This window comes from Mauremys reevesii, linkage group 2 (assembly GCF_016161935.1).
Source record: "Mauremys reevesii isolate NIE-2019 linkage group 2, ASM1616193v1, whole genome shotgun sequence".
Taxonomy (NCBI): Eukaryota; Metazoa; Chordata; order Testudines; family Geoemydidae; genus Mauremys; species Mauremys reevesii.
In genome coordinates, this window is record NC_052624.1 from 197,046,030 (window position 1) to 197,072,876 (window position 26,847).

The 26,847-nt window shown below is 43.1% G+C and overlaps 1 protein-coding gene across 3 annotated transcripts in view; it reads left to right on the forward strand.

Moving 5' to 3' along the window:
- The window catches only part of FAM210A (family with sequence similarity 210 member A), a 30,325-nt gene that overhangs the window by 295 nt on the left and 3,183 nt on the right, over positions 1-26,847 (forward strand). The window contains exons 1-3 of one of the 3 annotated variants that reach the window (XM_039522136.1): positions 11-272; positions 20,107-20,598; positions 25,309-25,420. In XM_039522136.1, coding sequence (XP_039378070.1) covers positions 20,138-20,598; positions 25,309-25,420 — 573 coding nt within the window. In that variant the 5' untranslated portion in view covers positions 11-272; positions 20,107-20,137. Of the gene's footprint in view, positions 1-10; positions 273-8,405; positions 8,523-20,106; positions 20,599-25,308; positions 25,421-26,847 lie in introns of those variants that run through there. The other 2 variants (XM_039522137.1, XM_039522135.1) reach the window with 2 other exon arrangements.

Here is a 26,847-nt window from a genome sequence, read left to right on the forward strand (position 1 = left end):
ACTCCTCGCCAGTCTCGAGCGCGTCTGAAGGGAGGGAACTAGCAGCGGAGGCAGCGGCCTGACGATTTCCAGGACTACGGTCCCCAGAAGCCCTTGCAGTGGAGCATGCGCAGTGTGAACAATCGGGCCTGAAGGGGGTGGGGGTCCGGGAGCAGCTTAGTACAAACACGTTGCCTGGAGGCAGGGCGAGGCCGCTGCACTCGGGTCCCAGCGCTGCCCCCCGCGTGTGACCCTGTGGCTCCGGCCTTATGGAGCAGCGGCCTGAGCGCAAGGTACGATCCCCGCGTTCCGCCGGCAGGTGCGGGCGGCGCGTCGGGCCCGGGGGCCCCTGGTCGGCGGGGAGCGAGGGCGTGACCCCGGGCAGCCTGACCCTCCACCTGCCCCCGGGACAGGGCCCCGGCCCCGGCCCGTCGCGGCTGCCGCGCCAGGGCCCTGCCGCGAAGCGGTGCGGGGAGGAGACGTGCTGCGCGCCGCCCAGGGCCTTCCCCCTCCGCCTACTCCGCGCCCGAGGCGGCGGGGGTCGGAACGGGCCGCGGGCGCTCCCTGGCAAACGCCCAGGCCGCTCCCTGCTTTGGAAACCCCACGTCGCTCAGGCCCCACGAGCGAAGGAGCTTGTGTGTGAAAGCTGTTGTGTAAAAGAGCTTTTGCCATCTCAGCTGTGCTCACTCCAGCATGTTTCCGTTCCCCCCCGGTGGGCCTTGACTCGTTACACTCTCCTTGAGCTGCTCTCTCTCTCTGAACGTGTTGCGTCCAATGCGTTATGCTTTCCATGTGAATAATTTCTGAGTTCATAGGATGTGGCTACAGCTACTGCTAGTAGAGAGGGTCATTTCAGGCAGGGAAGGGAGCCTCAGATTTGAGAAATCCTCTTCCCCTCCTCCCATGTTCTGCTCCCTTCTTGTTCTCTGCCTTTTTTGCAAGGAGGCAGCAGGAACCTGCCTATTGAGGGTTTGAGGTTTTCTTTGCTCCCACCTTGGCTAACCTTCCTAGTCACCCTGGGACCAAAGCAGAAAGTAGCTGACTGAAATCAAATTAGATAGAGAACTTTGTGTCAACTTTTGTTACAAAGTTGCTCTGGGGAACTCTCAGCGGATGTCTGCTAATGACCACATGCAAGACACTAAAATGATATAACATTCATTCATAGTAGACTAAAGATACCTTGTGGGGGTGTAAATATACCCATAGGCTTGGCTCCCCCTCTGAAAGGCTCAATGCCTACCCTCAGTGGGAATTGGATTCCATGCTAGTCTCTGTGTGCCTTCATTGCAGAATTAACCTGAGCTCTTACTCAATTGTTGTTGTTAATGTGACTTCTGTCAACAAACACACACAAAGCTCCCTGAATTTGGTGCTTTCAGTCTGAGCTAAATTGATATGTGGGTCTTCTCAGTAGTGAGTTGTTTCATCATGTTACTCTACCTTGCAACCTTCATTCTCTGTCAGACCAGTTCCCTTGAACCAAACTTTTAGGGATCTACTTGAGGTACATTGTAGTCCACAGGAGATTTGGAATCTGAGGCTGATCCTTGCCCTAAAGTGGCTGAACCAGTTCGTAAAATATCAGTAGGTCTAGCTAGAATCTTGATAATTCACTATAGTGGTGGCTTCCTGATGTTTTCAGTGGGTCAGCAACATTTCCAATAGACTTTTGTCTCAGACTTTCACTAAGAAAATGATGATAAAAGCAGATGCTCTGACAGGAGGGTCCTCTCTAATCATCTTTCTCTCACTCTGCCTGTTTTGTCTATTTAGATTGTTAGCAATTGCAAACAATTGCTGTGCTTGGGCTTCTAGGTGCTACTTCAATGCAAATAGTAATTTGTGACCTCTTTAGTCTCTGAATTTCAAAGAGAGACCCTTCTACGAGCAGTTCTGATCCTTTCTTTAAAAGTACCCAGTCACTTCTCACCCTCAGTGTTTCTCTCAGTTCTCACAAATTATGCCTCATCACACCTTCTGCCCATTTCATGATCCCTCACAAGAACACAGTTCAGTTCATGGTGCACTGACAATTCCAGAGGTGAAGTTTCTTCTGTTGTGGAGCAAAATGGTATTGTAAAATGCTTTAGGTAGGTCCTATGTTACTTGTGGAGACTTGAAAGGGGAAATGCCACTTGGCCCAGCTATTCTTGTCATCCTATTGATCTGCCGTCTGATGTTGTCCAAAAACTGATCTTGTTCATGAGTAAAAGTTAAAGAAACAATTAAAAACAGAGTTGTACAAATGTACTGGTGATGGTCATCAGTTATCAGAAATAATGCTTATCAGTAGTCTCTTTCCAGACCGTAAGGAAAAATGGAAGAATTAGTGAGATGGTTGAGGACACATTGTAAAATATCAGTTTCTAGATTTATTTAGATTTTTTTTTATTATGTAACCCCTTTGGGATTTATCGAGCATGGCCCCTTTAAATCTTTTTCCCAGGGGGGGGAGAGAGGAGTTTCCCTCCTTTTTTCTTACTCTCTCCCTCCCCCCTGGGAAAAAGATTTAAATTATAGCCCTGTTCCTACAGTGACTGAGGGCTTGGCTACACTTACGGTTTGCAGCGCTGGTAGTTTGCAGCGCTGGTCATCCAGCTGTGTAGGAGCAGCGCTGGTGTGTGGCCACACTCACAGCTACCAGCGCTGGTGTGTGGCCACATTTGCAGCATTTCCAGCGCTGTTGGGAGTGATGCATTATGGGCAGCTATCCCAGCATTCAAGTGGCCACAACGTGCTTTTCAAAAGAGGGGGGTGGAGTGGGGTCTAGTGTGACAGGCGGGAGAGGGGATTTTTGGAGCCAACACTGTGTGTTTAGCTTCCTGACTTGAAAAATCAGAACATTTTTCTGACCCCTTAGTCTTAACTCTTAATTGCAAACAGCCTGCACGACTCCCCGCTGTTTCCCTGCCTGCCTCTCATTTGATTGTTTACAGCCAGGTACAGATGATCACAGCAAACAGGAGCTATGTTTGTTTTTTAGATAGCAGCAGCGGCAATGGAGGAGCTCCACAGAGCTGTTCACAACAGGGAGGAGGATCTCATTTGATTGTTCACAGATTGATCACAGCAAACAGGAGGTTCACAACAAAACAAAGACAGGCTGCATAACAAAACAAAGGGAGTAATTTTAGTTAAAAGCATTCTGGGATATCTCCTTATTCCCCGGAGGCCAATAAAAGCGCTGGTGTGTGTCCACACTTGATGAGCAGCGCTGGATCACCAGCGCTGCAATCGCTACACCCCAACCTGGCCAGGTGTACAGCCAGCGCTGCAGCCAGGGAGTTGCAGCGCTGGTTGTGCCCTGCAGGTGTGGACGGGGTGTAATTGCAGCGCTGGAAAGCCTCTACCAGCGCTGCAACTTGCAAGTGTAGCCAAGCCCTTAGATGTCTTTTTTCCAACAGAGGGTGGCGAGGGGGAAGAAAGTTTAAAGATGCTGTTTGATGGATCTTGTCTCCAGCATGTGCCAGTTGATCATCTGTCTGCCTTCCTTAAGAATGTCTAGATTTCTTAGTTATTCCATTAGATATCTTTTTCTCTTTCTTTTTCTTTCTTTCTTCTCTTTATGAAGCAGAAGGAATTATGCACTGAAGTACTGCCCTTAGCAATTAGAGACTTTTTTTTTTCTCATCTCCCGGAATCCAATATGCTTTTGGAGGATACAGTGGTCATAATATCTGCAGACCCATCCCCATCACTTTGCTCTATTCTCCAGTTATAAGTGGCTGACTTAGGATTTGAAAAATTCTCTTGCCAGCTGAGCATTAGTCCTTTTCAGAGGTCTAAGCAATGGATTTAGAAATTAATTTTTAAAGTGAATCATAATCATGATGGTTGTAAAGATAACCCAGCAAAAGTAAACATGTGGTGTTGTCATCCTGAGTCTGCAGACAGCTCCAGTATCTCTGCTGCTGCTCATAGCATTTCCAGCCATAATGATATAGTTCTGCTCAGTTTCATGCTATTTTTACAGCTCTGACTAGCAACGCTGACACTAACCAGAAACGTGTCAGTCATGTTAAAGCTATGAACAACAAAGGTAGGCGCTGAGGTAGTCACGGGGGAAGGGAGGAAGACCAGTTTTCATAATGAGAAATATATTTCTTGGCAATTTGTGACCAAATGAAGGTGGTAAGGATATGTTGCTGTGCACAGAGTAGCCTATCTGAGCTAACTTGAATCCAGTTAGCACAAGTAACAATACGAGTGAAGAGAGTGCAGCGTGGGCATTAGAGCAGGCTAACAAGCCAAGTACATACCCAGGTTCTGTGCCAGGCTTGTACTACCTGCGCTGGAGCCCCGACTGCCATGATGGCCTCTGAACCATTGTGGAATATCCACATTTTAGCTGAAGAAGAAATTGTTTAGTGATTTGGATGCAGAGGAAGTACATTGAAACCAAAGGCCTCCCTTGAAAGCGGTAGAGCAGGATCTGTATGTTCAGATGAAGGTGATGTCACTGTAGTTATTCGTGCCAGATGTTGCTAAAGGGCCCTTCTGTTTTACTATATTCCAGATAGACCTGAGGATTTCTGGTCTTTGAACATGTAAATATTCCAAACAGCTATAAAACATTAAAGTGCTAAGTCTGTTACAATTGTAGCTTGATGGGAAAAGTTAAAGGCTTGGTTAATGTTATACTCCCTTAGCAAAAGTATAGAGTTCCATATTTTGAAGTAACTATGAAAAATTGTTTTAAAAATGAAATTAAGACAACTTTAAAAAAAGTGCTACCTTTTAGCCAAGGCTGGCTGGCTGGCTTGCTTGCTTAAGTTTTAGCTCAAAGAGGACTTACTGCTCAGTTAACAACCCCCAAAACCAAAAATGTATAAAGCTAATTTTGGACTATATTGAACCTCCAATAATTGGCCATAAATCCAAATCAGACATTTAAAAGGCCATTTGTTGGTTTATGGATCTAGTCTCCTATTCATAGATTTTGTAGGTAGTTTTTACTTAACTCATCGGCAGAGTACAAACAGCCCAGGAACCTGTTGAAAGAAAAGGCAGTAACCAATTTTTCTGAAAGTTGTATTTTTTTAATACAATATACTGTGGTAAGGGGACACGAATACAATGCTAATAGTTGCAATACATTCTGAAGTTCAAGTGTAATTCTGTAATAATGCAATAGAGGGCAGAATAAAACTTCTAAAGGAAAGAGCCCAGCATAGCTGCTCAGTATTACAGAGTAGGGATACTGAGTGGTTACTATGGAGTTGGAATTAGCACCATCCAATAAAAAAGTAGTCAAAGCAGTGACTGCAGTAGGATGCAGAAATGTAACAGCCTAGAAAGAGCTATAAAGAGTTTTGTATGTTGTATTTGTTTTAAGAAGCTGTAGAGATTTAATTTAGTGTGGTGTTAAAAGGTAGAACTAAGTACAATGTAAAACTTCAGATCTCTGACTCCTGTCAAAGTAAAGGCGGGGGTGGGAGTATTTCTGTCACTTCTAGTTAGATGCAGATTAGCTAAACTGCACATCATCTTAAAGAGTAATTGAAATGCTTTTTAAGTAAGTACAAACCTACTGTTTAACATCCCACGTCTTTAACTGAATACACAGATATAAAATACAGCTCTTCTACTTATATATTTTCTAATACTTTTTTCCAAAGTTCTATCACTAACACTTGACGATCTTTAAGAAAAGCTGTTCCCTATTCTAGTTAAGGTCTGTCTACACTATAAATACTGCTTTGTCAACAGACTCAGTTACAGCAGTGAATATTAAAATCTAGATATAGACTTAACTTGTCCAAGGCTTTATTATGGTTCTGGGATCTAGTTAGATCCCATTTATCTACATATTTAAACTATGTTGTGACCAAGCAAGGCAAGGTTAGATACAATAATATAAAAATGTTGGTGACTAGCCTCTGCTAGTACCACTGGAGCCGCACCAATGTAGCACAGTGGTGGGAGATTTAGAAGTGCCAGTGAAGACACAGCCACATGTGGAAATACCACAGAGAATAAGGCCTTGTCTATGCTACAGAGTTTTGTTGACAAAAGTTTATGCTGGCATATAGCCACTACTTTAATTAAACCACTGTTGCATGTCCACAGTAGCATGTCTTGGCGGAGTGCATTCACACCAGCAGCTCTTGCATCAACAGAGCAGTGCACTGTGGGTAGCTATCCCACTGTGCAACTGGCAACAGGGTGCTTTGGGAAGGGTTTGCAGTGCCTCCTGGGGCAGGCACAGCGTCAGGTGATGTCCGTTTCTCAATCCCATTGTTCCATGGGCATCCTACTAGATTTGTAGCTACTTTTCAACTGAAGCAGGAGTGGGGTGGGGAGGACGAGTGTATGACGGAGTGTGTGTGCATGTGGGGGGGGGAGAGAGACCGTGTGTGTGTTGGGGGATTGGAGTGGGGGAGTGAATATGAGAGAGTGAGTGTCTCCGTTGGGGCAGAGTGAGTGTATCGTGTTGGCATGCTGTGTCTTTAACTTCAGACAGCAACCCGAAGCAACCAGTCCTAAGGTGGTGGAGGGGAACATCCCCCACACATCAGTCCCCACCTCCCCTCCTTGGTTCTGCACAGCGCACCAGTCCACTCCTTCCTCCCTCCCTCCCTCAGCAGCAGCCTGCCTGCCACTGTTCTCCCGGTGCTGGAGAGAGCAGGATTCCACATTAATTATTTGCTCATTGCTGTTGGAACAGGGCAGCATGCCGAGCTGTCAGAACTTCCCGGAGCTTTGAAAGGAGAAGGGCACATGCTTGTGTAGCTGTGTGCAGGGCAGCTGAGTTCAAAACAGTGAGCAGAGACGTCATTCATGGTGGGCATTTTGGGATACTGGGGGACTCCTGTTATGGCAACATAACAAATCATCAAAGTAGATGCTGCCATTCGTCACTTTAACTTTGCTTCAAAAAGCATTATGCCTCTCATTGAGGTGGTTTTATTTTGTTGGCAAAATAGGAGAATTTTGCCCCAAAAAAGTAGCATTCCAGTGTGTAACCTTCACTGTTTTGCCAGCAAAAGCTGCCTTTTGCTGACAAAACTGTGTGGTATAGACCAGGCTTAAGATTGTGGCACAGTATCCTTCACTGCTGCTGGAATGTGCAACAGTTTCTTACTGAATGTGGTTCACATTACAGACGTTCCCTAACTTTATGGTTAACATACCAATATCTTAAAAAAAATGGTGTTCTATCAATTCACTTCTTGGCAAGCTCATGTACTACAGTTTGGGGACCCTGTACAAAAATGTATGACTGTACCAGGTATGTCCAGCTGGCTTGGACAAACACAGTTGCTGGATTTTCCTAGTTAAATCACTTAGCAGAATAGTCAACACTGTTGCATTTAAGGATATAGATTAATACCCAGTTAAGGACTTACTGATACTTCATGGAAAAAAAAGGGAAAACATTGCATTAAAGAAAATGCTTTTAAAGGTTAGGGGGGAAAAAAAACTAATTACTCTTCCCATTTCTGTAGAGGGATATTTACAAGAAAAACTGGATGTCTCTTTTGTTGGCGGAAGTGGTGGTGGTATAATTCTACTGGCAATAAGCAGCAGAAAGGGATGAATTTAAGTTCTTTAAGATCTTGTTTTCATGTTAGCATTAAACTGTTTTGTCGAAAATATTGTATTAGTAGAAGTCTTCCTAAACAATATTGAACACTTCCGTGGGGCACCACTAGACTTTTCAAATGAATGTGGGGAAGTCACATCTTAGACTTTTGTTTCCTATGATCCTAGGTCTGCATGCAAAGTAGGGCTGGAAAGTTAGTGTTTGGAGATTTTTAAGAACAGGTTAGACAATGGGAATTTCACAGCTTCTTTTGGAATCCTATTCCAATGCTTAACAATCCATATAGTTAGAAAGTTTTTCCTAACATCTAACCTAAATCTCAATCAAGCTGATTACTTGTCTTGTCTTGTCTTCATTGGACATGGAGGACAATTGATCACTGCCCTATTTATAACAATCCTTAACATATTTGAAGACTTATCAGGTCTTTTCTCAAGACTAAACATACCCAGTTTAACTTTTCTTCATGGATCACGTTTTCTAACACTTTTATTTTTGTTGCCCTCCAGTTTGTCCACACCTTTCCTAAAGTGTGGTGCCTACAACTGGACACAACACTCCAGCTGAGGCCTCGCCGTTGCTGAGTAGAGTGAGCCACTTAGCTCCAGTCTTACATATGACATCCCTGTTAATGCATACCAGGTGTATTTTTCCCAACTATACATACTGTTGGCTCATAATTGGTTTGTGATCCACAAAAAAACCCAGATCCTTTGAAGCAGTAATACTGCCTACTAGTTATTCTCCTTTTTGTGTCTGTGCATTTGGTTTTGCTTCCTAAGTGTAGTACTGTGCTTTTGAAATTATTTAATTGTTGATTTCAGGCTAATTCTCCACTTTGTCTAGGTCATTTTGAATTCTAATCCGGTCTTCCAAAGTGCGTGCAACCCTATCATCTGCAAATTTTATAAGGATATAATACACTCCGTTATCCAAGTCATTAATGAAAATATGGAATAGTACCGGATTCTGTAGGACCCCATCAATAACTACTGTGAGTGCAGACTTTTAACTGGTTGTACACCCATCTTACAGTAAAGGTAACCTATAAAGCAGTGGTTCTCAAACTTTTTTTTTTCCGTGGACCACTTAAAAATTGCTGAGGGTCTCGGCAGACCACTTAATGATCTTTCCAAATGTTGTTTGTACCATTAGCTAACTCTTTTATAAAGCACTTCGGATAAAAGCAGTATATTTTTTTAAAAAAAGCTTAATCTTTTTTTGTTCTACAAATAAAAACACACAACTCGTATTTTCATATCAGTAATTTTACCTTTCAGATGTGATGGATGTGCCCTCTCTCCCCCACCGTGGCAGCCCCTGAGCTGGGGCTGGGAAGGAGGGGTGTCTTTTCCTACCACAGTAGCCACAGAGCTGAGGCTGGGAAGGAGGGCCATCTCTCCCCGGCAGCCGCAACCCTGGATCTGGGGAAAGTTGCCTCTTTCTCTGGCTGCTGCAGCCCTGCGCATCCCAAATTCACCCCACCCCACTGCCCTCTCCCACCTACCTGCTATTTCCCCCCCCAAGGCTACCACCTCGCCTTACATGTACTTCATCTCCCAGTATCCAGGCACCTAATTAGTGGCGCAATGCCTGCGCGTCTCCACTAATTAGGTGGGTGGCTCTTCATTGTCTTGTGCAGCCGCCCAGGCACACACCTTAGAGGGAACTATCCGCAGACCACAGTTTGAGAACCTCTGCTGTAAAGAACTTTTGAAATGATAATCAAGATGGCCCATTTTGGACAGTTGACACGAAGGTGTGAGGATACTTTAACATGGGGAAATAGATTCAATTAGTGTAATGACCGAGCCATTCCCAGTCTCTGTTCAAACCTAAGTTAATGGTATCTAGTTTGTGTATTAATTCAAGTTCAGCAGCTTCTCATTGGAGTCTAACTAGATAAGTTTTTCTCCCCTGCTTGATAATAGCTTCTCTTAATTAATTAGTCTCTTACAGTTGGTATGGGTACTTCCACCTTTTCATGTTCACTGTATGTATACATATCTTCTTACTGCATGTTCCATTCTATGCATCCAATGAAGTGGGCTGTAGCCCACAAAAGCTCATGCTCAAATAAATTTGTTAGTCTCTAAGGTGCCACAAGTACTCCTGTTCTTTTTGCTGATACAGACTAACATGGCTACTACTCTGAAATCTGCTATCAAGGACTTTTTAAAACTGGGTTTGCCCTGTTTTGATTCTTTGACGTACAAAAGATGTAATATTACACTTGCACACACACCCCAAAAAAATCCCTTAGAAATATCGTAAATGTCAAGTGTAGGCTTCCCTGGTTTCACAGCAGGACACAAAGGATAAAGGCTCATGAATTTGAATTGGGAACTCTGTCATGCTGTAATTGAAGTGTTATTTAAATTTTAACAAACAAATGAAAAATAGTTTTAATCAGACCGTTCTACGCAGGAAAGATTTTTTTGGTGTAACCTAAAGTGTGAATTTAAACCAGCGTAGTTGCACTGATATACTTCCCCGCCCCACAGGTAAACACTCTTAAGCCTCATCTACATGGGGATATTTTTGGTATATCTTTAGGTTTTATTGGCATAAACTGCATTGCATCCACACATGAATTACCTTCTTTTTGTTTCATCTTGTGTTTTATCCTGCTATAATTAATCCACTTTGGATGTGACATAATTCTATTTTGGAATTAGTTATATACTGCTATAAGGTTCGTATGGATACATCCCCATTTTGAGTTACCAGTATTTCTACAGGTAGTCCTCTAACAGCTATCTCACACTGCTTTGTTTCACAGCTGGACTGGCCTGTCTGGTTATCTGAGCATTCTCCATTGCTTTGGAGTCATCTCGAGAGGCGCTCTCTCTCCATCCCTGGTTTAAATGATGGCATACACATAAGCACATCTGCTTGTAACTCTAGTTCAGATGCCAGGTCCATTACAGCCACTATGTCCAGTGCTTTCACATGGTCTCATCAGAAGATCCTGGACTTCCTTACTCTCTAGAGCAGTGGTTTTCAACCAGTGGTCCACAGACATCTGGGGCTCCGCAGACTGTCGTAAGATTTCCAAAGAGGTCCGCGCCTCCATTTGAAATTTTTTAGAGGTCTGCAAAAGAGAGGTTGAAAACCACTGCTCTAGAGAGAGGAACAAGTTCAGTCTCATCTTTCTGGTAGTCACTGGAATGCAAATTTAGCAGCGTAAATGCAGGAAAAGCGGTACTCCCAGAACACGTGCCAGCTCTGTGCCAAAGGCATGGTCTTGTGACAGAACTACAAAAATGTCAAAGACAAAAAACAAGACCTCTCATATTGCTCCCAGTATGTGTGCAGTACTGGATTTTTTTGCTCAAGAGGCTGCCACAGAAACCCAATATATATTGGACAATTTGGCCATGGCCCACGATGAGGAAGACATGCGTTCAGAAACCACATAGGAAACTCTGGATCCCACTCAGGAGGAAATTTCCCTGGACAAATACAATCTCTGTGGCATGCCGTACTGCCATCCAGAGATCCATCTGGAGACACCACCTGAGACCCAGCCAGAGAGAGAGAATGACAGTGCTGAAGAGGCATCCTCATCCAGTAAGTATAAAGTGCTGTATTACAATTAGCTGTCCCATTCTGCCTGTATGTGGGATTTGAAAACCCGTCTTCTGGATACTGGGTTTGCACTGTCATGGCTGGCAGATAGTGCTACAGCAGATGGCAGACATGTTTGTCCTCTGTTTACTTGGCTTTTCTGCAGCCTCCGCACTCAAGGTGGCATCCAATTTGGAAAATTAAACTACTAAGAGCATCTTTTTCCCCCAAATTCTTACTCTCATATCCCTAAATGAAAATGTGCCTCCCTACTTTCTGCAAAAAAAAAAAAAGATAAAAAGTCATCCAAAGTGGTTGGTTGTAGCAAAATAAAAAACAAGTGTACCAGTAAGAAATGCATACAAGACCATAATTTAGTCAATGCCCTGAGCTCTTCTAGATTTCAAACACACAAAAATTTTTTTTTTTAAACAAATTGCTTTGTTAGAGTTAGAGGGATGCAGCAGCAGCAGGACAAGAACAAGTGAGAAAGGACAACTGGGAACATGCCGAGGAGTTGTCAAGAGAATGTATGGACCAGTTGGACAGTAAAATAGACTTGCAGGAAAGGATGTTGAACATGATGCAGAAGCAGATAAATTAGCTGGAGAACATTGTTATGCTGTGCTCACATGGACAGCACCTTAACCTAATTAATCCTATTGAGAATACTTGAGATTCCCTTTTCACACCCTCAGCTGCAAAGGATAGACAGTTCTTATTTTTGTGATCCCATCTGCACAAACAAGTTCATTCTGCCCTTTTGGTTATTTCTGCACCATTTTATTTATTCATCTTCAGTATTTCCTGTAAATAGTTAAAGATAGTTTAAAAATTGTTGTTGGTAGTTAGACATCTGGACACCTGGGACATGCCTTGGACCCAGGAGTTTGCCAGAAGCCTAAGTCCCATCAAGCAGACAGGTGCAAGATCTGTAGCAAGCGCTCCTCTCTCCTCAGTCTGCAAGCCCCCCCATGGTGGCACTGGGGGCCCTGAGAGTCAGTGTGCAGCGCACTGGCTACTGCTGAGTCAGTGCCACTGAGAGAGACAGGTGTGGGATTTGGACCTCCCTTCCCTGAGTCCCCAAATGACTCAGAGGCCACCGGTGATGGCACCTACAGGCATGGCTCTGCCATGGTCCCTGCTCATGGACTCATTGGAATCTGCATCGGACACAGACTCATGTGTGCCGGAGAAGCCGACATAATAGCCGCTGACACTCCCAAACCTTTCCTCCGGTACCATGGCCACCACAATGGCTCAGATGCTGACCCAGTGGCCCTTTTGGACCCCATAGGCTTACCACCAGTCCCAGGGGTCCACCTCTGTACACTCCTTTTCTGCCGCATCCGAGAGAAGGACTGCGTCTGGGGCCAGGGATTTCTCCCGGGCATCAGCCAGCACCCTGATTGGTACCGCGCCCGGCACCGACAAAGACCCAGCACTGTACCTGGCATCATGACTTCACTTAGTACCATGGATGGTACCACTGCTGCTGCCAGGGCAGAGCCGTAGCATTTTGAGGAGCTGGATGGGCAGAAGAACCTCTCCCATATTCCGGGCTCCGCCTCATCGTTTCCAAATGAGACGATGGCGCCCCCCCTTCCCGACAGCAGAGCTCACCTTGAACTTCTAAGGCAGATTGCTCAGAACCACAGGGTACAGATGGAGTTCATTGAGGTGTCAGACCCAGTGGTAGACATTTTATCCTCAGCAGGACCCACCAGGGTGACTCTTCAAGAGAACACACAAACCCTGTGGCCCATCCTCTCTGGCTCCTACAGCTAAGGGAGTCAAGAGAAGTACTTTGTACCCTCCAAGGGCTAGGAATACTTGTTTACCCAACACCAGACTCGGTAGTGGCAGCTGTTAACACGAGGGACAGGCAAGGACCTACCCCTTGAGCTAAGGATGCAAAGAAGCTGGAGCTCTTTGGGAGGAAGATGTACTCCACCAGAGGGCTCCAGCTTCGGATTGCAAACCAGCAGGCAATCCTTATCCAATATAACTTCAAGTCTCTAACTTCTCTGACATTGTCCCACTGGATTCTAAGCTGGAATTCTCAGTTCTTGTGGATGAGGGCAAGACGATCGCCAGGACGTTGCTGCAAGTGGCATTAGACTCAGCAGACTCTGCAGTGCGGATGATGGCTTTGGGCATCGCAGTGCGCTATTCCTCATGTGATGGGTTGGATCACAGAAACCCCTTTGGGGCTGCCAACTGATGTGCCAAGACTACTTCTGCCCCTGCTTTCCCTGCCAGCTTGGGACTCCAGAGCCCTGCCTGGATGTGCCAGAGACGCTTGCCGGCCACAAACACAGACCCAGGTCTGAAACACGTCCCACAAACTGCAAGCTTAACTGAAAGCAGCTTAAGAAGTGTTCCTGTCTTTAACAATCAAATGGCCAACTCCCAATGGGGTCCAAACCCCAAATCTGTTTTACCATGTATAAAGTTTATACAGGGTAAACTCATAAATTGTTCACCCTCTATAACATTGAGAGAGAGAGACACAGCTGTTTGTACCCTCCCCCCACCCACCCCAAGGTATTAATACATACTCTGGGTTAAATAATAAGTAAAAAGTGATTTTATTAAATACCGAAAGTAGGATTTAAGTGGTTCCAAGCAGTAACAGACAGAACAAAGTAAATTACCAAACAAAATAAAATAAAACACGCAAATCTGAGCCTAATACAATAAAAAAACTGAATACAGATAAAACCTCACCCTTAGAGGTGTTCCAGTAAGCTTCCTTTTACAGACTAGTCTCCTTCTAATCTGGGTCCAGCAATCACTCTTACCCTCCTGTGGTTACTGCCCTTTGTTCTAGTTTCTTTCAGGTATCCTTTGGGGTGGAGAGGCTATCTCTTGAGCTAGCTGAAGACAAAATGGAGGGATTTCCCAGGGGGTTAAATAGACTTTTTCTCTTGTGGGTGGACACCCCTTCCTCCCCCTATGTAGAATACAGCTACAATAGAAATTAGCTACAAAATGGAGTTTTGGAGTCACATGGGCAAGTCACATGTCCATGCATGACTGAGTTCCTTACCAGCCAAGCCACATTCCTGGGAAAGCTCAGATGTGGATTGGCATCTCCAAGTTCATTATTGGCTTAAGGGCTTCTTGATTGGGCACTTACTGAGAATGGTCTTTTCTCAGGAAGCTCACCAACTGCTTCACTGAGGCTATTTAAAATTAAACAAGCATACAACCAATATTCGTAACTTCGAGTACAAAAATGACATGCATGCAAATAGGATGAATGTATTCAGTAGATCATAACCTTTACAGAGCTATGTTACATGGCATATGTAGCGTAAAACATATTCCAGTTATGTCATATATACATTCATAAGCATATCCTATAAAGCATTATGGGGTGCAACTTCACAGCTCCTGGCTGCAGGCCTCAAGCTTTCCTGGGGAGGTCCAACAGAATTCAGGATCTACCATTCAAGGGGGTCACATTATTTTCAGAGAAAACAAACTCGAGACTCCACAGTCTGAAAGACTCCCGAGCCACTCTAAGATTGCTGCATCTGCACACTCCTGCCACCCAGCGTAGATGATTTAAGCCTCAACCCACAACACGACCATACCAGAGGCAGTTTAAGCAGGACCAAAACCGTAGGCATCCCAGAAACCAGAACCACCATCACCAGCCCCCAAATAACAGAGGGTTTGGGTCATCCAGGCAGCCACTAGGCCCTAGGCAGACATTTTGAGGATGCGCCTGAGGGCGTTATACCAACCTCTCAAGTGAATCTTTCTTTCCAGTTTTCGGAACGTCTATCCCGTTTCTACTGAGCATGGTCCCAGATCACCTCAGACTGTTGGGTCTTTCACACAGTAGAGACAGGATATTCTCTCCAATTTTCCTCAAACCCCTCCCCCACTCCCATCTCCCTTCCCCGTCCCTCTTCAGGGACCCCTCTCACGAGCAACTTCTCGTCCAGGAGCTACAAACCTTCCTATCAGCGGAGGCTGTGGAGGAGGTTCCGACAGAGCTCAGGGGAAAGGAGTTTTACTCCCGGTATTTGCTAATACTGAAAGTAAAAGGGGGGCCTCGGACCCATCTTGGACCTGCGCAATCTCAACAGATTCATGAAGAAACTAAAGTTTTTTAAATGGTCTCTTTTGCCACTATCATCCTGTCTCTGGATCGAGGAGATTGGTATGCCGCCCTCAACTTGAAGGATGCATACTTCCACATTTCCGTAATCCTGCCCCACAGGCGCTTCTTAAGGTTTACAGTCAGGAGTTCCCGCTACCAATTCACAGTACTACCGTTCGGCCTATCATCGGCACCTCGGGTGTTTACCAAATGTATGTCAGTCATGGCTGCTTTTCTGCGGAAAAGGCTGGTTCAGGTATTTCCTTACCTAGACGACTGGCTAGTCAAGGGCCGGTCCAGAACACAAGTGGATCAACATGTCTTCCTCATAAGATCCACCTTCAATGCACTGGGCCTCCTCCTAAACACTCAAAAGTCAACGCTCACCCCTACTCAGCGAATTGAGTTCATGGGGCAGTGTAGACTCAGCACAGGCCAGGGCATTCCTACCCAATCCTGCTTTCAGGCTATTCACGATATCAGACAGTACCTCAAACGATTCCCTATAACCACAGTAAGAAGTCGCTTAAAACTCTTAGGTCACATGGCATCTTGCACGTATGTTGCGCAACATGCGAGGATCAAGCTTGGCTGGCATCGGTGTATCGGCCAAGCAGGCACAGTCTAGACATGGTGGTTACCCTTCCACCAGACGTTCTCATGTCTCTTCACTGGGGGTTCGACCCATACTTGGTATACACGGTGTGATTTGGAAAATGCAACATCCATCCCTATATCTGACCACTGATGCCTCAGTCTTGGGGTGCAGGGCACACCTTAGGAAGCACAGAACTCAAGGCCTCTAGTCTCAGAAGGAACTGATGCTTCACATCAATGTAAGGTTGCTCAGGGTAGTCCAGCTGGCATGTCAGGCCTCTCGGCCTCTCCTGGAGGGCAAGTGCATAGCGCTCCTGACAGACAATACAACAGCGACATTTTATATCAACAGACGGGAGAGCACACTCCTCTCCCCTGTGTCAGGAAGCCTTCAAGCTCTGGGAGTTCTGCATAGCACGCTCCATACTTTTGGAAGTTTCCTATCTTCCAGGGTCACAGAATGAACTAGCAGACCACCTCAGCAAGTCTTTCCGCAACCATGAGTGGTCCAGACGTGATAAACAATATCTTCCATCAGTGAGGAGTTCCCCAGATTGATCTGTTCGCCACAAGGGGCAACAGAAAGTGCCTACAATTCTGCTCCTTCCTAAACCATAGCCCAGGTTTGTTGGCAGACATGTTTCTTCTCCCATGGAAGCGCTATCTCTTTTACAGGTTCCTTCCTATACCACTGGTTCACAAGGTCCTCCTCAAGATCTGGAGCAATGGAATTTCGGTGCTCCTGGTGACACTGGCCTGGCCACATCAGCATTGGTATACCATGCTGCTGGAGCTATCGGTGGACACTCCAATCACTCTACCGCTAGTTCCGGACCTCATCACTCAACATCACAGAAGGCTCGAGCCTTCAACTATAGCGACTTACCTAGCCAAGTGGAATAGATTATTATCCCTCCCCCTATCTCCTAAAAAAAGAAAAACAGCATAACTTGTCTTGCTCCTTGATAAAGGTTCACCTGGCTGCCATATCAGCTTTTCACCCAGGAGAGCATGGACGCACCATCTTCACTGATGAAACAGTGTGGCAGTTCCTCAAGTGGTTAAACAGATTATATCCTCATCCTTTACCTTTCCTACAAGGTGGCCTTTTTGGTTGCAATAACATCAGCCAGAAAGGCATTGGCATTCCTAACACGGTCTTCTTGAGTTTCCATGCCAATCAAGACATTCCAGTCTTTATCCCAAAACGCCATGCCAATAGCCACGAGCAGGGGCTTGATATTGAACACTAAGCTGTTCCATAAGTTGAACCCAGCTGTTTGTTTGTTGCACGACAGGGATGAAGGCCTCCCAGTGTCCACACAGTGGATATGAGATATGCAGAGTGGCTGTGTGGTCTTCAGTCCACACCTTCACATCACATTATGCTATCACCCAGCATGCCAGGGATGATGCAGTGTTTGGCAGGGCTGTGATAAGGCTTGGGAGTCACTAACATCAATTCCTAACAAAATCAATTCACAAGTCTTTTTACATTGTATACACTTCATTTATTAAATTACATACTTTTCATTTCCTTCCGGTCATACATCAGAAAGTCTCCTCACTTCCCAATCATTTGATGAGGCAGATGTCAAAAACACACACAGCATCAGCAAAGACAGATATCTCTCTCTCTCCTCTGGCCCCTTCATGAGAGACGTTGTAACCTCTCTTTTTTTTTTTCCAAATGCTCCGTGTTGTTCTGCAGCTACTCAGGTTGTAGTTAAACAGTTCTTTCTCCTATCATGTTCTCCCTGACAACTGGCTGGAAACCTGGCACCATACATGTTTATAGTAGTTTTGAACCAGAGGTGAGTTTCTACATATCCTGGCATCAAAGGTTCAAAAGCCATCAGTAACCTTCTGTGCATCGCCAAGCTTAATGACCCAGGATAGCAACACCCTTGCAGCCAACAATGTGTATCTCCATGACCAACAACCCTGAAAGTTGATCTATCAACCAGACTGGTTAGTTACTGACTAGTAGCAGCTGGGCATTGCAAGCTTCTAGATGGCAGTGACCACATGCTTCTGCACATTGAGTGGGCCTTGTTGGTATTTCACTACTGTAACTCCAGGACGAGCAGCCTTCCGTATCATAAAGTTCTGCAGCCAAACATCCTAGGTCTGCAGCAGCGTTCTGTCCTATCAGTCAGTGATCATTGGCTGAGCCCAGAAGTGGCACTCTACTCTGCGACACCAGCCTAAGAAAATATCATGTAGAAATAACTGCCCAATTTCATCATCGTCATCCTTCAATAACTGTTTCTGTACAGTATTGTGGCTGTGGTCAGTCTGTCCTGCCGCCGACCTGAGTGGTGGCCAGTACATTGGGAGCATCCTGTTTGTATGCAGGATGGTCAAGCTCACGGTGCTCAGCAGTGCTTCCTCCATGCTGCCTGAGAACAGTTTACAAAATTTGTTTGAAACCAACAGTTTTGAAAATGGTATTGGTTAGTGATAACCAGATGAATTTTGGAATATTATGGAAGGAATCATAGGAGTTTGACCCCAGGGCCCAGAATTTCAGAAGGTATCCCATACTCCACCAGGAGAAACAACTTATAATGATTTGATATTAGCAGCAGAACGTTCTTGGGATACCTGCCCAGAATGCTATGCACTTTTTAAGAAAAAGCACAATGTTTTGTGGATGCTATGATTCACACAGGGCAGTCACAGCTTCTTTAGACAAAGCAGTGTGGACTTACTCTTTTGGTTTAGTTATACCTGTGTATACTGCAAAAGTTGAGAAAACGTGTAGACAGTATTCCAATACTAGTGCCCTTTTTTTTTTTTTTTAAGTTTAGCTTATGTCACTTGGGATAAACTTTAAACCCTACTGAAAAAAGCCACTCTTGTACCAGAATAAATGTGTCCACCGGGTAAACTGTTCCTGTGTAGACAACCCTCAGAATGACCAAAAATCCTTTCCCCTCTTAAATGGCAGTCTTGTAATGTCTGTTTCTCTACTTCTCTATTCTTCAAAGTCTTCAGTGTACACAAGAATTGTATTTCTAGGCTCAAGAACCTTCTAAGTCTTTCATTATATTATACACCCATAAAGTAGCAAAAAGCACATGCCTAATTTTTTGTGTGCTCCCGAGACTTCCATTTACATCATGAAGTCTTAACTTTTTTTAGATTGCTAACTTTGCACCTCAGCTACCAAATACAGAATACAGCCAAAGTTGCTGTTTATATATTTAAAAAAAAAAAAAAAAAGCCAAATCTGAAGGGAGACCAGCGATGTACAATTAAATTCCACTGGTTTTCTAATGTGGATTTAGACTGTTCATGGGGTTTAAAATTCTAAATGCTATCAAAGGTGGATTTGAAAGGTATGAAGGTTTGAAAGGTAAATGGAGCAGCAACTGACTTAACCAGCATTAACCTAAGTAAAATTAAGGTAGAGGTCTCCATTCAGCTGGGCTATAACATGCTGTCGTTATGTAAATGAAAGGAAATAGTTAACATCTTTTAGGGCAATAAGTGAAATGTTATTCACAAAAATTGCAAGACATTGCAATCTATGTGTATTTATTTGAAATTGTGTGTGTGAGCTGTCAGTTGATCCTATTGAACTTTCAGAAATACTCACCAGGCATTTAAAACGAAAAGTTCATTTGGTTATATATAGTTTAAAAATGTTCATTGTATTATAATATTTTTGAGAGAGAAATTCTGAATTACAGAGTAACTACAAATTCTTTATGTTAATCTTCATTCACACACCACTTCTCAGCATGATTCATTAGCAGCATTCCATTGTTAGGTCTGGAATTACTAAAATGTCATTGGTTTAACAAAAAAAACAATAAATTACTTTGTACTAAAATAGTAAAAATTATGTAAATCGTTAAAACTAAACTCCATTATCAGTACATTCTTTGTCCAGTGTCGCTATAGTTTTGTTTTCCTCATTCTAACAGAGCGCCATACAGTCATTAGAGAAAATTAGTGAGGTTGTAATATATTTTTGTCGGCTAAAAGTATCACTCTGTTACACATAAAGCAGTAGAATAAGCACACTTTTTTCAGAATATTAAATACATGAGCATTAAGATGATTTGGGTGCCACTAGGAAATAGCTGCAAAACTTTTCAGTTTCTTGTGTGTCTTTAGTTGCTAACTGGTTTAGTATGATACATTTTTATTTTTCTAATCCTTGAAAGTATCCTCAGTTTTTAAAGTCACATTGAAGAAGTTGAAAATTAATCTTTTGAAATAAAATTATTATGGCCATTCTTAATTTAAAAAAATCAACTTTTTTCTTGTTTGCTTTCCCTAGGAACTATAGCCAGGTCTCATCAGTCATCAAAATGCAAAGGAATTTAATACAGACTGTGTTTCAGCTGGCACATCGGACATGTTTGGTACCACATCGCACTGGTTTCCTTCAACACTTAAAAGGGAAACCAGTTTTGCCTCAGACTGGATGCAAAGTGGTTTTGGCATTGGGCCCTGAAAAACAGTGTCTCCATGCATCTGCTGCACTCTGTCTCTCAAAGGAAGGAAAGTCACTGGGTGTGTTTTCATCCCAACCAGAAGGCACTCACCACAAAGAACAAAAGGAAGAAAACCCTTTGAAACCAGCTAGTGATATACCCCAGGGGACGCCTGTAGAATCAAGTTCTTTAGAGCCTGATCCATTACAAGACAAATCAATTAGTCTCTTTCAGAGGTTCAAGAGAACTTTTAAACAGTATGGAAAAGTTATGATTCCACTGCATCTGTTGACTTCCAGTGTATGGTTTGGATCCTTTTACTACGCAGCCATGAAGTAAGTTACTGATTTGTAACAAGGTCATTATTGCTATTAATCTGAGACAAATATATACAAGAACATCTGCAATGTAGATCTTATTAGTGTCAGAAATTACCCAACTTACTCCATCAGCAAAAGGAGTTTTCATGTCTTACTAAAGCCCAAGATTGTTAATGAAAGGGAATAGACCTCATATCAGTGTGTTGTTTATGTACTATTTAACTTGCTACAGTTTGTCTATACCAAATATTTTATCTTCATTTGGAAGGAATGTAATTGTCACCAAAATAAAACAATGCACACATCATAGGTGCCGGCTTCCTGCGGGCCCAGGGGCTGTTCATCCACCCCAGGTCCTCCTCTTCCCCCCCCGCCCCCTTTCTACCAAGTCCCCACCCCGACCCTGGCTCTTCCCGCTCGTTTCCGTCCCCTCCTCTGAGAATTCCCCATCCCTGCTCCTTCTTCTTCCCAGCACCTCCTGCCCGCCGTGCAACAGCTAATTGCGTCGGGCGGGAGGCGCTGGAAGGGGTGAAATTTGAATGAGATAGAGTTCATAGGTTAAAAAATATATATACCATAGTTGCTTTTCAGGCTGTCTCAACCGTAGTGTGTGCCAGGTAGGTTCTCACTTCTTTAAGTTGAAGGGGGTAGGAGGTGGAAGAAGTAGCAGAAAAGGTGGTAGCAAGGTGCTTTCTTGTCTTTGGTATCTGCTACCTTTTCTACTCAATAAAATTCTTTTTACTTTGCCTCTGCCTGTAACACCACCATTAGAAGATACAGGAGTGATCTACTCGCTCAATATCTTTCTTTTCGCCCTTCCTCTCACTTTGGCTTAGAACTTTTTCTTTTGATTCTTCCAAACAAGCATATGCAGAACTCCCTATATGGTTGCACTGTCCGCTAAGCCAAAAGGCCAGCCATTTCACATGGTACCTTTTTAATGTACAGTAACTCCTCACTTAAACTCATCCCGGTTAACGTTGTTTCGTTGCTGATCAATTAGGGAACATGCTCGTTCAAAGTTGTGCAGTGCTCCCTTATAACATCGTTTGGCAGCTGCTTGCTTTGTCCACTGCTTGCAGGAAAAGCAGCCCGTTGGAGTTAGCTGGCGGGGGCTTGGAACCAGGGTGGACCAGCAGCCCCCCTATCAGCTCCCCTAAGTTCCCTATGCAGCAGCCGCCCAGCAGGCTATCAGTTACTGGCAGTTCAGCTGTCCCTCCCCCCCGCACTGCCATGTGCTGCTCCTGCCCTCTGCCTTGGAGCTGCTCCCAGGAGCCTCCTGCTTGCTGTGCAGGATGGGGAGGGCGCTAATGTCAGGGTGCCCCTCTCCCCCCTGCTTCTGCACCCCACTTACGCCATCTCCCTGGGGGCTGGTAACGACAGGACAAGGCTCAGGACGAGGGAGCTTCCTTGGGAGCAGCTGCTGTCTCAACTTGCTGATCTACTTAACAAGGCAGTTTACTTTGAGTGGGATCAGCGTACTTAAAGGGGCAATGCACATTTCTCTCTCTCACACAGGGTTTGTGTCTCTGTCTGCCATGCTATCTCCCCTCCCTCCATTCGTGCTGCCTTGTAGAGTGTGAGGCTACATTAACAACAATCGGTTAACCCTTGAGGACTCAGCCAAAAGCTAGTTCATCATTTAGCACTAAAGCATTCCCTGGGAAATATCCCACCCTCTGACTTCATCACCTCAACCAAGCTTCACCATCATCATCGCAGTGTACAGTATTAAATTGTTTGTTTAAAACATATACATTGTGTGTGTGTGTGTGTGTGTGTGTGTGTGTGTTTATATAAATATAAATTAAAAAATAGTCTCTTGTCTGGTGAAAAAAATTTCCCTGGAACCTAACCCGATATTTACATTATTTTTTATGGGGAAATCGGATTCGCTTAACATCATTTCACTTAGTCTCATTTTTCAGGAACATAACTACAACGTTAAGTGAGGAGTTACTGTAGTTCCCTCCCACCCCCCATCTTTGTGTTCAGAAGGTTTTTGTGAGAGGGACACACAGCCTTTGATGAATTCCTTGTTCTTTTACTATCTCCTTTATCTTTAATCCTATAGAAAGTATTGGGAACCAAAGCTTCCAGTTTCAGTAGCTTTTTGGTGGTCTAGGCTATGCCCATTAGTAGAAACCCTCTGAAGAAAATGTCATTCGCTCCTGTGCCTCCCAATAAACTTTTTATCACTGAGATTAGTTGTCATCTCTCTCCCCATGCTTCTCCAGAACAATGTGATGGATGAAAATGTATTGTATTATGATGCTTTGTTTCTGGGGTTTTATTTAAACTAATCCTTTTCTTTTTTTGGACCCTCACAAAAGCACTGGGAGTGTCAGTTGGGCATGGAGTATGCAGCACTTGCTAATATACTCAAGTCCTTATTTGCAGTGCCCCTGCTATTTCAGGTCTGGACATCATTTGGACAGGCTGCCAGACATACACACTTGTTCGAATATGAGCTCTGGATACCATCAGTCATCCTGCTTTCTCTTTTTTTCCTGTTAGTATCTGTACATCTTGTAATAAAACTAATGTATCAACGCTCCACCATGTCTACTCTCATCTAGCCACACTAGATCTCATGTGAAATTGCTGAAGACTTACAATGGTGTGTTTGTTTTGGAAACTCACCTTGATTGGAATAAGCAATATTCATGTCAGCTACAAGATCAGTTTAGATTAGAGGGGAGATTTTATTAGTCTATGACTTTTGTTGAATTGGAGTAACTGTTTATCTCTGGACTGTGCATGTTGCATATTTAATAATAGAAGACATGAAACAATGATAGTTTATGGCTGGAAGGATGGGCCTTTGACATCAGAATGCATTATGACACAAGTGTTTGTTTTAGTTACTCTAACCAGCTGGCATAATTGCCCTTTCTAGGCGCTATAGATCCAAATGTCATTCTAAATTTAGCCCATCTCAGAGTAATAAAGGTCCCAAGCTATTAAAATATTTTGCTGTGGATGGATCTAAGTTGATGCTCACATCCAGACGTTTTAGACTGAGTAAAGTTTAGCTAGTTTGTCTGAGTCTTTAGTTAGCAGTTAAAACACAAGTTTGACAAATGGACACAAATGAAAACATTTAATTAGAAACTAGTGAGAAGCAGAGCCTCAATATATCATACTAGAAAAGCAGCACCGTCTTGAGGTGAAAAGTAAGTTAGATCATGAATAATAGTTACAGAAAGCTAAATTATTCAAGTCTGAAATTATTTATCAACACATTTAAAAGGGGCAGTGTCAACATATTTAGGCCCATTTTACTTTTCTAATCTGAGTCTTCTAATACTTAGTAGTTAACATTTTAATGTTTAACACTATAAAAAGGCACTTTCTTTTCTAGAGCAACAGTTGGTAACACAGTATTTCCAGTACTGTATTTATTCCTGCTGATACTGATATCCTGAGACGAAACTCAGTGTTGCTTTCAAATGTTCATCAGTGAGCCTTGACCTTAACACAGATTTGTTAATCTTCATGGAAGAGAATAACTGTTCACACACACACATATATATATATATACTTCCAAACATTACCATAATCCTTGCGGAAGCAGAGAATAACATGGGAAATCATTCTTGCGAAAGAAACCTGTAGAATTCTGGAATTCAAACATCTGTATACTTCTGCTTCACAGTGGTGCCACAGTGAAGCTCCACTAACTCCATCTTCATTTCCTCTGCAACATAATCAATTTCAACAGCAAATGGTGTGGGAAAAAGTTGAAAATGTGGTTCAAGGGCCTTGAAATCTTTAAACCGCACATCAAACTGTTTGTGTAAGTTAGAAATGATCTCTGCATATTCTTTCAAGGATTTGGGTTCAGCTTTTCCTAAGGAATTCAGAGTTGAGAAATGGACCAAATTGCCAGCAGTCAGCTGTTTCCCCCACAAAGTAAGCTTGACTTTGAATGACTTAACACTGATGTATAACAGTGTTATCACCTGTTTCTACTCTGAAGTTTCAAGTTCAGTGCATTCAGGTGATCAGTTACATCCCTTAAAAAAGCAAGGTTGCAGATAAAAGTGCAATCAGCAAGCTGTGGAACCTCCTTGTCCTTCATTTTCATGAAGGACTCAATCTCCTCTCTAAGTGCAAAATCCGCTTCAAAACATTTCCACGACTCAGCCATCTAACTTGAGTGTGATACAGAAGTTCCCCATATTCACTGTCCATACTTGCTAGAAAAGAAGTGAACTGTCTGTGATTCAGCCCTCGTGCACATATAAAATTAACAGTTTTAACAACTACATCCATAACTTCCTTCATTTGTAGACTTTTACTACACAGGGCTTCTTGGTGCAAAATACAATGTATACTGGTGAAGCGACAGGAAGTAACTGGGGAAGGGCACAGGGAGCATGGCGGGCCGCAGGGAAGAGCTCCGTGGGCCGCATGTTTGAGACCCCTGGTTTAGATCAATATGACTTTGTCTTTGCACTAGTTTATCTACTTACCTCCAAATATACTAAATAGGGACAGATGCAGTTTAATTAAGTAGAAGCTCAAACCATCAGGTAGAATTTATTACTTTCATTTCTCAAAATAAAGTAAAAATTTTGTTTGTTTACATGTAATACAAACATACCAGAAAATCTGTTTAAAATCAAGCATGTTGCTTAGAGTAATAATGCTGTGCTGAATGTTTTAATGATCCTTTCAAACATAATCCTGTTTTTATATATAACTTTTTTTCTTTGATAGAGGAGTGAATGTCATTCCTTTCCTAGAGTTCATCGGGGTACCAGAAAGCATTGTAAGCATTCTGAAAAACTCTCAGAGTGGATATGCACTAACTGCATATGCAATGTATAAGGTAGGTACCATTGTAGTTAATTGGTTCTGACGTTGCCCAGTGATCTAAACAATTCTCTTCGATTAGAAAGAATTAGCTCTGTTCTCCCTCTTAATAGCTTAGACATTTTTAAATGAATGTTTTAAACCTAAATATTCACATTACTCAAGTTAAAAGGGTCATAGTGCTTTTAAGCACCTTTGCATCACTATAAAATATTCCTGAACTGTTTTGTTTGTTGTTGAATGGCTGTTTGGTGTTCTCTAAAAGTGGTGACAATCCAGCGTAATACCTCTGTTTTCCCCGTACGTAACTCACAGAGCTAGAGAGTGACAGTTTAAATGCTTTGAGTTCTTCAGGTGACAGTGCATTTTTTTTCTACTGAATATTTTTAGTTTAGTGCTTATGCTTTCATCACTCACTTAGTTGGGATTTCATTGTCCAATTGTCCTAATACAGTACTTTAAAGATCAGATTTTGGATATTTTTTTCTGGGTTTAGATCTGCATAATCTGTTTTTATGGTGCTTTGAACATGTACAAGAGCTAAGTATTAACATCTTTATTTACAGTTACATTGTCCTTTTGTTGTGCGAACATCTGATTGTTTTAATGCATTTTACTAGTTATATAGCTAACTTTTGTCCTAAGTAAAGGGATGATGAAGTAAAGGCACAGACACTTGCCAGTTTAAACAGTTGAGTATACTGGTGCCTATAGGTAGTCAATGGATGTATGCATTTAAAATATAAAGATTTTATAATAAACACAACCTATTCTTGGATTGGTATATAGTGCATATGTGTACTATTTCCAGGAGATGTGGCCGTGCCAAGTATATGTACATTTCTTGCTTTGAGAACAGTCCTGCTCCCATTGAAATGGAGGGAAGTAGGATCAAGCCTGATGTAAATGTAAGGGCTACATTTTCAGAAATACTCATCTCCTGTCTAGGTCCATAAATGCAGATGACATTTTCAAAACAATGAGAGCTGCTGGGTGCTATTTTCTTCTGAAAATCTGGCCCTGTAGCTACTCAGAGTTGACTTAATGTTTAACATCAGGTGGTTTCTTGAGGCCAACCACATCCAGGCCCCATTTTGCTAGTCACTTGTGCAGACATATTTAAGAAATAATTCCTGCCCCCAAAGAATTCATAATCTAAAATTGTGTGCTAGTAATCTTTTTCTCAGGGTCTTTGCTTTTTGGAAGAGAATATTAATTTGACCAACTTTATCCCTTTTTCTTTACATTTCCTGCCTCCTCTGTAGATGCTCACGTTGTGGGGTAACTGCGAAGTTCTCCCAGTAGTCTTCATTTTTGGATATTGGGATAACATTTCCCTGTAAAGTAAATACCCTTTTTAATAAAAGAGTTTCTTTTAACCATTTGGAGGCTAGGTGTCCTAGAATCCCAGAAGATAGTATAGAATGTATAAGTATTCAGTGA